At 48.7% G+C, this 13,053-nt stretch overlaps 2 protein-coding genes across 43 annotated transcripts in view; one reads left to right on the top strand and one right to left on the bottom strand.

Annotated features, from left to right (window-relative positions):
- The window catches only part of LOC141375838 (uncharacterized), a 488,480-nt gene that overhangs the window by 126,741 nt on the left and 348,686 nt on the right, over positions 1–13,053 (top strand). The window contains exons 1-6 of one of the 38 annotated variants that reach the window (XR_015498123.1): positions 3,983–4,095; positions 4,366–4,533; positions 11,736–11,903; positions 12,188–12,249; positions 12,529–12,575; positions 12,808–12,883. The exons of the other annotated variants lie outside the window; for them this stretch is intronic. The gene's annotated coding sequence lies outside the window, so the exon portion shown is untranslated. Of the gene's footprint in view, positions 1–3,982; positions 4,096–4,365; positions 4,534–11,735; positions 11,904–12,187; positions 12,250–12,528; positions 12,576–12,807; positions 12,884–13,053 lie in introns of those variants that run through there. 38 annotated transcript variants of the gene reach the window in all.
- LOC141375828 (E3 ubiquitin-protein ligase RBBP6-like) overlaps positions 137–13,053 on the bottom strand; it is a 45,609-nt gene continuing 32,692 nt past the window's right edge. The window contains exons 1-7 of one of the 5 annotated variants that reach the window (XM_087265024.2): positions 2,906–3,337; positions 2,714–2,810; positions 2,535–2,610; positions 2,307–2,395; positions 2,170–2,230; positions 1,928–2,067; positions 1,572–1,832 (exon numbers count right to left, since the gene is read on the bottom strand). In XM_087265024.2, coding sequence (XP_087121150.1) covers positions 1,658–1,832; positions 1,928–2,067; positions 2,170–2,230; positions 2,307–2,341 — 411 coding nt within the window. In that variant the 5' untranslated portion in view covers positions 2,342–2,395; positions 2,535–2,610; positions 2,714–2,810; positions 2,906–3,337 and the 3' untranslated portion in view covers positions 1,572–1,657. Of the gene's footprint in view, positions 1,833–1,927; positions 2,068–2,169; positions 2,231–2,306; positions 2,396–2,534; positions 2,636–2,713; positions 2,811–2,905; positions 3,338–13,053 lie in introns of those variants that run through there. The other 4 variants (XM_087265021.2, XM_087265023.1, XM_087265022.2 and 1 more) reach the window with 4 other exon arrangements.

Genomic DNA, 13,053 nt, shown 5'->3' with positions numbered 1-13,053 from the left:
ACATTTGAAGGATCACCTGACATTAAAGACTGACGTAAGAACGCTGGAGGAACATCAAATTTTAACACGGAAGAGTTTTTTTTGTCTCTCTCAAATTAAAGCAATATTTCTTAATCTTGTTGTTTTTTTTTTTTTTACTGTACAGTTGCCCCAGGTGTTTATCAGGTGTGATGCCTGCTCATCTGACCTTTGACCTCGGCACTCAACTGCTGCCAGTTTTCTTTCAATGCCATGAGATTTCTGAATTCTACATGCAGGAACCGATGCATTCCTTTTTTTTCCTTTTTTTTTTTTAAACAAAACAGATATGGCAGACACGGCCAAACATTGAAACTTTGGAGGGCATTGAGGGGAAAAAAAAGCACAATATCATCAAGGGGAATAAAAGGTTTGATCAAAGCGTGCGTTTACACACGTTCATTTAAATATGGACAAAACCAACATTGGGTTATTTTTGTTATTAGATTTAAAATGCACGGACCCTATTTGACCCAGTGTTCATATATACATATGTTTTTATGAATGAATATTTTTGCATATAAAAGATAATAAAAGACTGACTAGACAGATTAGATAGTTTAATAGACAGATTGACACGTGTAGTCATTCGTTCCTGTGTATTTGATGACTAGCTTCCAGCAGTATCTGGCTGCAGACTTGCATGCAATCTGAGACACAAAGCACTCAGCGGAGCTAGTGAGGTCACTGTGAGAGGCGGGGTTAGGGGTGCACACTCACTGACAGCCTAGATTTAGCCTGGTTTTAACCAAGCCGTCTATTAGACTTTTAACCCTTATGTATTGTTCATATTGTTCAAGTGGCTGTTTTTGCCCCCAATGACCTCCATTATAACTAAACTTGTTTTAATTGCAAAGCCATGACACCAGATAGTAACTCATTCTTTATTGTTGGTGGTTTCCCTGTTGGGATGAGATAAAATGAGTCATTTTTACTTTTGATGGTCAGTTGGCACCTTTAAACACCCCAAAAAAATGCTTGCTGGGATGGTACCAAGAGGCTGTGCTCACTTCTGGACAGAGGGGGTGTAGACTTGCAGCTAGTGCCGATAAGTGGTGCAGACGCTGAGGCTGTTCTGTATGCGAGTGTTGAGGTTTTGAAACATCAGCTGACAGCGTGTAGGTAGAGAGTAGCAGGTTCTGGGAGTAGATGAGCTTGTCACCGGTGTAGACTTTGACCGACTTGTGAAGTTACTCACAAGACCTCCGCTTATGGGACATTACCATTCAAATGAAACGTTTCCAGCAGAATATGACGCTTCAAAAAACTCCATCGGCACTGGTAACTATGAAAAACACGACTGAGCACTAATAGTGTACTCAACACTTTACACTGACATTTGAAGGATCACCTGACATTAAAGACTGAAGAACGCTGAAAAAAACCCATCAGATTTTAGCCCAGAAGAGTTTCTCTTTTCCTAAATTAAAGCAAAACTTCATGATATTGTGTTTATGAATTCATTCGTGTGTGTGTGTGTGTGTGTGTGTGTGTGTGTGTGTGTATGTGTGTGTTGCACTGCTGGAGTGAAGGTTAACCAGTCCACACAGTTCATGCGGCTATAATCTTTATTATCTTTTATTAATAAACTATGTACAATATTTACACGTCGGCTCCAGGTCTCTTGGATGAAGGTCTCTCAGCGACGTGGTCTCTTCTGGTCGCCGCGCGTCTCTGGTGAAGATGGGGAGCGGGACCGTTTCCCTCCGGCGTCCCGGACCGAAGATGCCGCACCTGCTGAGGACGAGGAGGGCAAAGGCTCGGTCTGGCAGGAGAAGGACGGCCTCTTTCTCTTCTCAGCAGCATAGGCCTCACTGAACAGATCGAGCGCAAACACACACAAGCAGACATCATGTGAGATTTGGACAAACACTAGAACATGCGGCTATGCCAAGTACAGTTTACTCACGCGTCTATGATGGGAATGACGTATCGGCCGCTGCCGTCTATCATGACTCCCTTTCGGTCTGGGTCGTCCACCTCCAACAGGAAGCTGCGGGGAATCCCTGTGCTCTTCCGGATGCGCTTGTGCGGCGCGGAGCGGCTGCCCTGTGAATTGAGGAGTGACAGTCAAACTCTGAGCAAACAATCTGACTGATGAGGACAAGAGCTCAAGTTCACAGCAACCGTGAGCTTGGAAAACCCAGTTACCACATTAGTGGGGCAGTGCCTAATGTGGTGTCCCGGGATCCCAAGCAGCCTCATGGCCTCACTAGTGAACATCAGAACCATGAGAATCAGCTCAGACATCTCTCACAAAGCAAACCTGTCAGTGTCTGAACGCTCACCTGCTGGAGTAGTAGCACAGGCTGGACTGGTACATCACCGCTTTCAGCTTGTCCTCCTCTGACGCCTTTGCCTCAGCCAGATTCTCAGTCTGTTTCACAGGCATTTGCACATTTGAATCTTTTTCACCCTCAACCCTTCAAACAATCTCAAATCTCCCTAAGAAGCTGAGTGCGTGTGCGTATATTGTGTGCTTTACATTGCTATTGTGCTATTCATTTGTTCAATACCTTCAACAACTGCTCCAGTGAGAGGAGTGAAGGATCAGCTCTAGGTGAAGGTTCACGCCAGCGTCCAGCTTGATGTCTGCAAAACAAAGGAGCTTGTGTGACTAAAACACCAGGGACAGACCAGGAGTCTTCATATAACATCTAACAGAGGACGCGTGTGCTCATTTGACAGCACTCACCCAACAAATCTTCTGTTTGAGGACTTCAGTCCCGCCGCAGGGATCCGTCTGATGATGACCGACGTGTTTTTAGGGATGAGAGCATCATCTGTGTATTCTGACAGCAAAATAAAATCAGAATCAGCACATAATTATGGAGCACGGTATACTTTGAGAGCCATTAGCCTTTTAAAACAGCCAAAACATCCCTACATGTCAGCATCAGCACCACCTTACAGCTTCCAGAAGTGTCTGATGTAACGCATCTAATGTTAGCGTAGAACAGTTGAAGTGTCTTTTCCTCAACTCACTTTCATCAGTCTGGGCGTTGCTGATCTTCAGCTGGCAGAACTTCAGCCTCTTGCTCCTCATGATCTGCCGCTTCAGCTCCCCCGCGCTGATGTTGAGGCCTTCAAACTGGAGCGAGTCGTAGGTGAGTCGACTCTGGAACCTGTAGTGAACACAAGACATACTGAACACAAACACAAAGCACAGCGTAATAAAAAGGGTCAAACCTGAGTGATGGGAACAGCAGGCGATCAATCGACGTATCCAACGATCAATAATATCGATAATCTGGAAAAATTGTCACGGAGGACGCAGAGATCAGATGCCAATCGACACAGCGAGATTCAAACAACACCCACAGGACGGTTGTCATGGATGCTGATGATGAACACGTGACGCATGCGCTGTACAACTTCCGGCAATATTATCATTACTAATATTAATTTTATTGATAGTAGTAGTAAAATCATTGCGATAAGTATAATAAAATAAACAGCAGAACAGTTGGCCATCTCTGAATAATACACAGCGACGTTTCCCTGCACGAACGATTCAGGCCTTCGCCAAGAAGACTCGGGTGAGTCGATGATTCAGGGATTGATTCAACTGTCCGTTCATCCTATTGGCTTCTTTGGCTGAATGAATCGTTCAATGCTTTACTCAAATAAAGCGGCCTCTTGCTGCCACCTATTGGGGGTTTGCTTTTTTGTTTTCAAAAGTACTTTGACACTTTTTTAAAGGCACCTTTAAGTTCATTTTTGCACAAAAGCTCGTCTCTGTGCGTTCCAAATGGTTTGAAATTTCCTTAGCACATGGTTTTCTTGATGCGTTTGAAATTTTCAATGTAAATCCACTCGTACTTGCATTTGATCTTTATTATGCCTAGTGCAGTTTTTTCACTGATCCCCACCTTGACCATTTACCTGAATTGAGTGTGTAAGTGTGTGTCGGCGCACTGCTCTATAGCGGTCCTGTAGTCGGATGGCGGTACTGCACCCTGACACACACTTGACGCAATTCACACACTCTGCCTACTGCACATGCGCAATCTCATAAGTGAATCCGACTTTAATCAACTTAATTAAGATCTATCATCAAATTATTCGAATTTTTGGGTAAGTTAGAATGTTTTTCACCATCATAATGTAATAAAATAGGTTATATGACAAATACTTATGTTGCATATTTTGACAGTTATCAGGTATAGTTAATTAAATGTTTTAACGAATTTCCTGGGTGTTTTAATCGATGTTGTTTCAAATTACGTATTAATATAACACTGATAAGACACAAACTACAGTTCGGTATGTAATTTAACTTGTTTACACGAGTAAAAGTTACTCGCGCTAATGTGCTAACGTGCTAACTGCCCGGTGCTACGTGAGTCAGAGGCCGGGGTGGAGTGCATGAGCCGCGGTCAGACAGTCACCAATCACCGGGCGGCTAAATGGATCGACGGAGGATAAAACCATTAAAAGATGCGGAGAAACACATCACCAGCTCCACTGACAAGACCCATTCACTGGAAACCGAATATATAGAAGGTTACTAAGGTATGTTTTCATAGTTCTTGTATCGTACTTTTTAAATGGTTAATTGCTTTAAACATTTAACGTTAATCCTGAAATAACACTATTATATACTATTTATACGTTAATGTAGTAATATAACGTTAGAGGTTATAATTAAAATGTGGGGCTATCTGGTCCTAGAAATGTACTTAATTTATTGTTCTATGACGTGTAGAAACGTTTTATTTTAGATAAATAATTATAATACATAAATGTTCACTGTGTGTGTTTTATTTATTTATTTGCTGTCAACTGGTAGCCTTTTACAATAAGGTTAAATTAGTTAATGCTGGTTAATGCATTTACTAACATGAACAATAAATAATACTTTATTACAGTATTTGTTCATGTTTGTTAACTTTAGTAAATGAAAATAAAGTTGTTCATTACTAGTTGAACACGCACAATGCATTAATTATTGCAATGCATTATTACTGGTACAAGCATGAATGTAGATTTGAATAATGCATTAGTAATTAGTAAATGTTAAACTGATTAATAAATGCTGTACATGCATTGTTCATTACTAGGTCATGTTAGTAAGTACATTAACTAATAAAACCTAATTGTAAAGTGTGACCTGTAAACAATCGAAGTGGAAAAAAAGTTCTTTAAAACTGTCCTAAGAAAGAAGAACAGGTGTTCAATAGTATTAGAACAACATTGAGGAAAGGTTCTGATCCACTTCAAAAGGTTTACTGTATTTATAATTCACACACAGAGAGGATGCTAATGTGAGGTTTTTGTAGTTTTTGAACCCTACACATTTCATTAAATCTTTTAGGTCAGAGTTTGCGTTGTCCACATTTATTAAAGGAAGTTTTGTGGTTGAGTACAAATGATAGAGCTTGTGGAAGCAAAGCATATATGAGATATAATAAAAATACTGTCTTTATGTTTGACTTTATATGGTAAAACAAGAACGTTCGAGGTTACAGAAGTAACCCTTCGTTCCCCGAGGAGGGGAACGGAAGTGCCATGAATGGGAGGATTCGGATCAGAAGCCGCTTATCTGGAGAGTATTGAACGGGCCAATGAATGAAATTAATTGGCAGCGTAAGCTTGCGCAGGTGTGCGACATCTGCAATTATCTCAGCATATAAGCACACCTGAAGCCAGCAGACGCCATCCTTTTAAGCTGAAGAGACTTTCAAACAGCTAAGGGACAGTCATTATGGCGACGGAATATGGCACTTCCGTTCCCCTCCTCGGGGAACGAAGGGTTACTTCTGTAACCTCGAACGTTCCCCTTCGGTTGGGGAACTTCAGTGCCATGAATGGGAGAATATGGAAAGCGCCATAATGACTGCACCTTACCAACACCCCCGATGAGGAGATAGTCAAGCAAGCGTGACACACCCACATCATGGGGGGCGCGGTCCTCCAACGTGTCCCTGGCCCTAATTTATCCTACTTCAACAGAAGTTTTACGGATTAGATATATTTTTTGGGAAGTCGTGAGCATCTAGATAATTCTAGGAAATACGACAGTACGTTGGGAAGCGTGCAATCCCGATAGGGAGGACGCTGCGGAGGCCATCCGTTACCCAAGGGGGGGATAGATGGCAGAATTTACCTATGGACTAGCCCTAAAAAGGGGGAGTACGCATAGCAAAGAGTGGTTAGCGGAGAGGGAAGACACGGGTCCGCCCAGGGGGGGGACTTAACCGTGGCGGAATAAGCATATGGGATCGCCTAGTGGGGATCACGCATAGCAGGCACCTATACCCAAAACGCGGGCTGACCAGCGGGCAGACCTACAACGTAGTGGGCCAGCAAGTGACTCCTCCGCTGAGTCAGTGCTGGGGGCCACGGAGGAATCTGCAGGGCTCACCTGACGGGGAACTTTACTGACAGATAAAAAAGGCGCACGTACCTCCGTGTTAGGGAGAATGGCGCAGTAAGCGTGTTTCAACACCCTACCGAGTTGTCTCCTCAATCACCAAAGGGTTACCTAATACCCTTGAGGAAACCGGCTCCACTCGCAGATTGTAAAACCTTGCAAATGTGTTGGGTGTCGCCCAGCCCGCAGCTCTACAGATGTCTGTTAGAGAGGCGCCGCGTGCACGCGCCCAAGAGGATGCAACGCTCCGAGTGGAGTGTGCACGTACTCCCGGGGGACACGGCTGACCTCGACTCGAATAAGCGAGTGAAATGGCATCCACAATCCAGTGGGATAATCTTTGTTTCGATACGGCACTTCCCTGCTGCCGACCGCCATAACAGACAAAGAGCTGCTCAGATGATCTAAAATTCTGAGTACGGTCCACATAAATGCGCAGAGCGCGAACTGGACAAAGTAAAGAAAGGGCTGGGTCTGCCTCCTCCGGGGGCAGCGCTTGCAGGTTCACTACCTGATCTCTAAAGGGGGTGGTAGGAACCTTGGGCACATAACCGGGGCGGGGTCTCAGGATAACGTGAGAGTAATCCGGCCCGAATTCCAGGCACGAGTCACTGACCGAAAATGCCTCCAGGTACCCGACCCTCTTGATGGAGGCCAACGCAACCAGCAGAGCTGTCTTCAGGGACAGAAATCTTAGAGATACTGATTCGAGTGGCTCAAAGGGATCGGATCGCAGACTCGTGAGAACGAGGGCGAGATCCCAAGAGGGCATGAGAGGGGGGCGAGATGGATTAATTCGCCTAGCACCCCTAAGGAACTGGATGACCAGGTTATGCTTTCCCACGGTGCCGCCAGCTACCGCGCTATGATAAGCGGAGATGGCGGCCACGTAAACCTTGAGAGTGGAGGGCGACAGCCTGCTGTCCAACTTCTCTTGAAGGAAAGAGAGCACAACACTAATCTGGCAATTTCGGGGGTCTTCTCTGTGAGAGACGCACCATTCAGTGAATAGACTCCACTTCAGGGCGTAGGCGCGCCTCGTGGAGGGGGCTCTAGCCTGAGTGATGGTATTAACCACCGCAGTCGGTAGGTTACCTAAGTCTTCCTCGCGTCTAGGGACCACACGTGGAGGTTCCAAAGATCGGGGCGAGGGTGCCAGATGGTGCCCTGTCCCTGAGAGAGTAGGTCCTCTCTCAAAGGGATCCGCCAGGGGAGGGCCGTCGCGAGGAGTGAGAGCTCTGATATCCAGGTCCGGTTGGGCCAAAGGGGCGCAACTAGCAGAACCTGTTCCTCGTCCTCCCTGACCTTGCACAGAAACTGCGCGAGCAGGCTCACTGGGGGAAACGCATACTTGCGCATGCCCCGAGGCCAGCTGTGGGCCAGTGCATCCGTGCCGAGAGAGCCCTCGGTCAGGGAAAAAAACAACTGGCAGTGAGCGTTCTCGGGGGAAGCAAACAGATCGATCTGGGCCTCCCCGAATCGCGCCCATATCAGCTGAACAGACTCGGGGTGGAGTCTCCATTCTCCAGGGCGTAACAGCTGTCGTGAGAGCGCATCGGCTGCACGATTGAGCGTGCCTGGGACGTGAATGGCGCGCAGCGATTTCAGCCGCGGGTGACTCCAGAGGAGCAGACGGCGGGCGAGCTGAGACATGCGGCGAGAGCGCATACCCCCCATGCGGTTGATATACGCCGCCGCCGCCGTACTGTCCGTCCTGACCAGCACGTGTTGCCGCTCCAGCACCGGTAAAAAGCGGTGGAGAGCGAGGAACACTGCCAACAGCTCTAGGCGATTGATATGCCAATGCAGCTGGGCACCCTTCCAGAGGCCCGCAGCCGCATGCCCGCGACACACGGCCCCCCAACCCGTGTTGGAAGCGTCTGTTGAAACAACAACATGGCTGGACGCCTGTCCTAGAGGCACACCGGCCTGTAGGAACGAGGGGTCGTTCCAAGGGCTGAGGGCGCGGCGACACAGCGCAGTAACCGAGACCCGGTGTGTGCCCGCGTGCCATGCGCATCTGGGGACCCGATCGTGAAGCCAGTGCTGAAGTGGTCTCATATGGAGCAACCCGAGCGGCGTGACGGCGGCTGCGGATGCCATATGCCCCAGGAGCCTCTGAAAGAACTTCAGTGGGACCACTAGTTGCTGTCGAGCTCCCTCAGACAGTTCAGCAACAGGCGAGCGCGTTCCTCGGAGAGGTGCGCTACCATGGTGATCGAGTCCAGCTCCATCCCGAGAAAAGAAATCCTCTGCACGGGGGCGAGTTTGCTCTTTTCTCGGTTGACCTGAAGCCCCAGTAGGCGGAGATGCCGAAGCACCTCGTCCCTGTGCATAATCAATTGCTCCCGCGAGTGGGCTAAAATCAGCCAGTCGTCGAGATAACCGAGTATGCGAATGCCCGCGAGCCGAAGGGGCGCTAGGGCACCCTCCGCGAGTTTGGTGAAGACCCGCGGAGACAGAGAGAGCCCGAAGGGGAGGACCTTGTACTGCCACGCTCGACCCTCGAACGCAAACCGCAGAAATTGGCGGTGGCGTGGAAGAATGGAGACATGGAAATACGCGTCCTTCAGGTCTATGGCTGCAAACCAATCCCGAGGACGAACGCATTGGAGAATGCGCCTCTGCGTGAGCATTCTGAACGGCAGCTTGTGCAGACAGCGGTTCAAAACGCGCAGATCTAGGATTGGCCGTGACCCACCGCTCTTTTTGGGTACGATGAAGTATGGGCTGTAAAACCCACTCTCCATCTCGGCTGGAGGAACCGGCTCGATTGCACCCTTCGCCAGGAGGGCAGCAATCTCCTCTCGCAAGACAGGGGCGGACAGGGGGTTGACCCTGGAGAAATACACGCCCGTAAACTTGGGGGGCCGTTTCGCGAACTGAATCGCGTAACCGAGTCTGATTGTGCGTATGAGCCACCGCGAGGGGCTGGCCCGCGCTAACCAGGCAGGCAGAGCCCTCGCTAATGGAGTCATCGCTACAATCGCTGACGTACCAGCGGTGGGGCAGCGCGGAGTGGGTGTGCTGATCCGGGAAGCACGAGGGTCCCGCGGAAAAGCTGGAGGAGAGCGATTCGCTCTGGCTCCGCACCCTGACTCCGGAGAGGGGGCTGGAGGGCTGAGGGAAGGGAGACCGTCCCCCCAGCGCTCGTGAGCCACTGGCGAAGCACGTAGAGTCTGCGAGCCGGAAGGCAGCGCGTCCCGGACTGGCAGAACTCGTGCAGTCACATCCAGGGAAGGGAAAAAGTGCTCTTTTACTGATGTTTTGGTGGCACTGAAAAGTACCGTTGTTATCGGGGCCCCGCCCTCCAGCGGGGAAAGAGCCAGTTTCCTCTTCTCCGGATGGCCTGTCTCAGGGACGCTTCGCGGTCCGTTTACCGGACTTAACGGCGCCCTGGGCAGGAGGGGCTGCCTGCTTTCGAGGTGAACGCCGCGCCCGCTTGGCCGGAGGCGCAGGCGGGGGCGGGGCAGCACTCGTTGGCGGGCGCCCTCGGCGAGGAACAGCGGAGGTGGATGGCTCGGCGGGCGGAGCGGGCTTACGGCCACGCCGATAGATGACATTGCCCATCGCATCCGACTGCTCTTTCACCGCCTTGAATTCCTGGGTGAATTCACCGACGGTGTCGCCGAACAGGCCAGCCTGGGATATGGGCGAGTCAAGAAAGCGAACTTTGTCAACGTCGCGCATATCGGCCAGGTTTAGCCAGAGGTGGCGTTCCTGAACCACAAGTGTGGACATCGTCCTCCCCAGCGCACACGCGGCGGACTTAGTAGTCCGAAGAGCATAGTCGGTCGCGGTGCGCAGCTCATGTAATAAGCTTGGGTTGGACCCGCCCTCGTGCAGCTCGGCCAGCGCCTGCGCTTGGTAGCGCTGGTAGGTGGCCATCGCGTGCAAAGCAGAAGCAGCCTGGCCCGCAGCCTTATAAGCTCTGGCTCCGAGGGAGGCAGACAACCTACAGGCTTTGGACGGGAGGCGGGGCAAACCCCGCCACGTAGAGGCGCCGCGCGGACAAAGATTGACCGCGATAGCGCGCTCCACTGACGGGATCGCCTCATACCCCCTGGCAGCTCCGCCGTCAAGGGCGGTGAGGGCGGAGGCACTCGCAGCACGGGCAGAGAAAGGTGCCCTCCAGGACTGCGTGAGCCTACTGTGCACTTCCGGGAAGAAGGGGACGAGAGGCTTCGAAGGCTTCGCCTTCTGGTCCTCTACGTAGCACCCATCTAGTCGGTCCGGCCGCGGAGCTGGGGGATAAACCATCTCCAACCCCACGGCCGAAGCAGCCCGGGAAAGCACGGCTAACATGTCCGCTTCAGGATCCGATTTGACAGCGCTCACCTGCCCGGAGGGGGCGAGCGGGTCCGGATCTTCGTCGGACAGTGAAAGCCCACCCTCCGATGCCGCGGAGGACATCTGATCTCCGGTGTCAGCGAGTGTGAGAGCTACCATCTGGTTAGACGGATCACTCTCACCACCCGAAGCTTGGGTGGAGCGCCGTGAGGAGCGAGAGGTCCGCGAGCCCGTGGGCGGCGGATTAGCTCCCGCTGAAACCCTCAGATCTGCCCGAGCGCCCGCTGCTTTTTTAGAACAGGAGGCAACTGGGGTGGCTCGCTCTCTTGCGAAAGTTAGCCGCGATCTTAGCTGTGCAACGGTCATGGCATCGCAATGACGACATGAACCGCCCGCGAGCACCGCATTAACATGCTGGACCCCCAAACATGCAATGCAGTGATCGTGTCCATCATCCGGAGACAGGAAACCCCCGCATCCAGAAACGCACAGTCGGAGCGCCATCCTGAAAAGGACGTGCTGCACGACTGTGTTGCTCTTTTAGGAAAGTTGCAACTATACGCACCGCTCTGGAGGACCGGACCCAAAGGACCGCAGGCAAGGGAGTAACCCAGCTCGACCGTCTGCCACCGCGAAGACCCACTCTGGACCGGGAGACACACTCGTTCGCTCTGAAGTGCTGATCAGCAAGAGGAACCCTCATCGACTCACTCAGAAAGGATCTGAAGCGAAAAGGATGGCGTCTGCTGGCTTCAGGTGTGCTTATATGCTGAGATAATTGCAGATGTCGCACACCTGCGCAAGCTTACGCTGCCAATTAATTTCATTCATTGGCCCGTTCAATACTCTCCAGATAAGCGGCTTCTGATCCGAATCCTCCCATTCATGGCACTGAAGTTCCCCAACCGAAGGGGAACAGGTGGTTAAGTGTTTTCCCCATTCAAATGTACATGTATATATTATATTCATTGTGTTTGTATTCATGCCATAGTTTAGCTTTTTATTGCTATGAGAGGGCATAATTAAAATGTTGCTTGCTCTTTTCTCTTAGTTTTGCAGCATTGATGCCGATCATGAGGACGATCTGCACCCTAACTGCACTGTCAGTAAGATCGTTGTTCAGAGAAAACCTCATTTGTGCCTTTTTGCAATCAGGGATATTTTCTTTGGAGAGGAAATAACGTTTGACTATGGCGCATGTGATTGGCCTTGGAGAAAGGTTTGACATTTTGATTACTTAATACATTAATCCTTAATACATTCAGCAAAGCTAAGAGTTTTTTAATGTTAATATAGATTAAGGGTAAATCTGTTCAAAAATAAAGAGTTTGCATCATCCATAAGAGATAATGAAATCAATCTCTTAATATCTTCTTCTTGTCTTAATGGGTAAAAAAGTTTAATTAATTGGGTAATGCTTTACTTTAAAGGGGGGTTCATAAGACTGTCATGAAAGCTTTATAGTCATGACATGACTTATATAACAAAGCTGTTTTTAAATAGCTTTCATTGAAGGATGCCCATATGACTGCAGAAGAAAACTGCTCCGACAACTCTCTGATGAGGTTTGTTTATTAGTATTATTATTATTAGTAGTAGTAGTAGTAGTAGTAGATGTTGTTGCTGTAGTAGTGCATTTAATTGTAATTATTTAACTTAGTGTGTGTCCTAATTTATGAACATATGCAATAGTGTAACATTGTGGGGACCAGAGGCATGTTAGAGAAGCTGTGAAACACACTTAGTCCTCAATACACACACAGTACGGTCTGACATAGTGGGGACCAGGAGCCCTGAGTACTACTGTCTAATTATTATTTTGTGTTTTTTATATTGACGAGAAGAAGAGAACTGCTCTGCTCCAGTAGGAGACCCACAACCCTCTGATGAGGTGTGTTTAAATTTAATAATAATAATAATTATTATTAGTAGTAGTAGAAGTAGAAGTGTGTGTCCTAATTGGTGAACGTATGCACTAGTGTAACATTGTGGGGACCAGAGGCATGTTAGAGAAACTGTGAAACACACTTAGTCCTGAATACACACTCAGTACGGTCTGACATAGTGGGGACCGGAACCCTTGAGTACTACTGTCTAACTAATATAAATTTTTTTATTTTCAGCTTATATTGAAGGATGACCATATGACAGAGGAAGAGAACTGCTCTGCTCCAGTACGTGACCCACAACTCTGATAAGGTGTGTTTAATGTTGTTGTTATTTTTATTAGTAGTAGTAGTAGTAGTAGTAGTAGTAGTAGTTGTTGTTGTAGTAGTAGTGCATTTAATTGTAATTATTTTCTTAATCAAAATCTAGAAATGAAATAGAGTGTGTGTCCTAATTGGTGAACCCATGCACTAGTGTAAAAT

This window comes from Danio rerio, chromosome 8 (genome assembly GCF_052040795.2).
Source record: "Danio rerio strain M-AB ecotype USA chromosome 8, GRCz13ab, whole genome shotgun sequence".
Lineage (NCBI taxonomy): Eukaryota > Metazoa > Chordata > Actinopteri > Cypriniformes > Danionidae > Danio > Danio rerio.
Note: the sequence above shows the minus strand (reverse complement) of the source record. Positions and strands in the feature narration are given on the sequence as shown.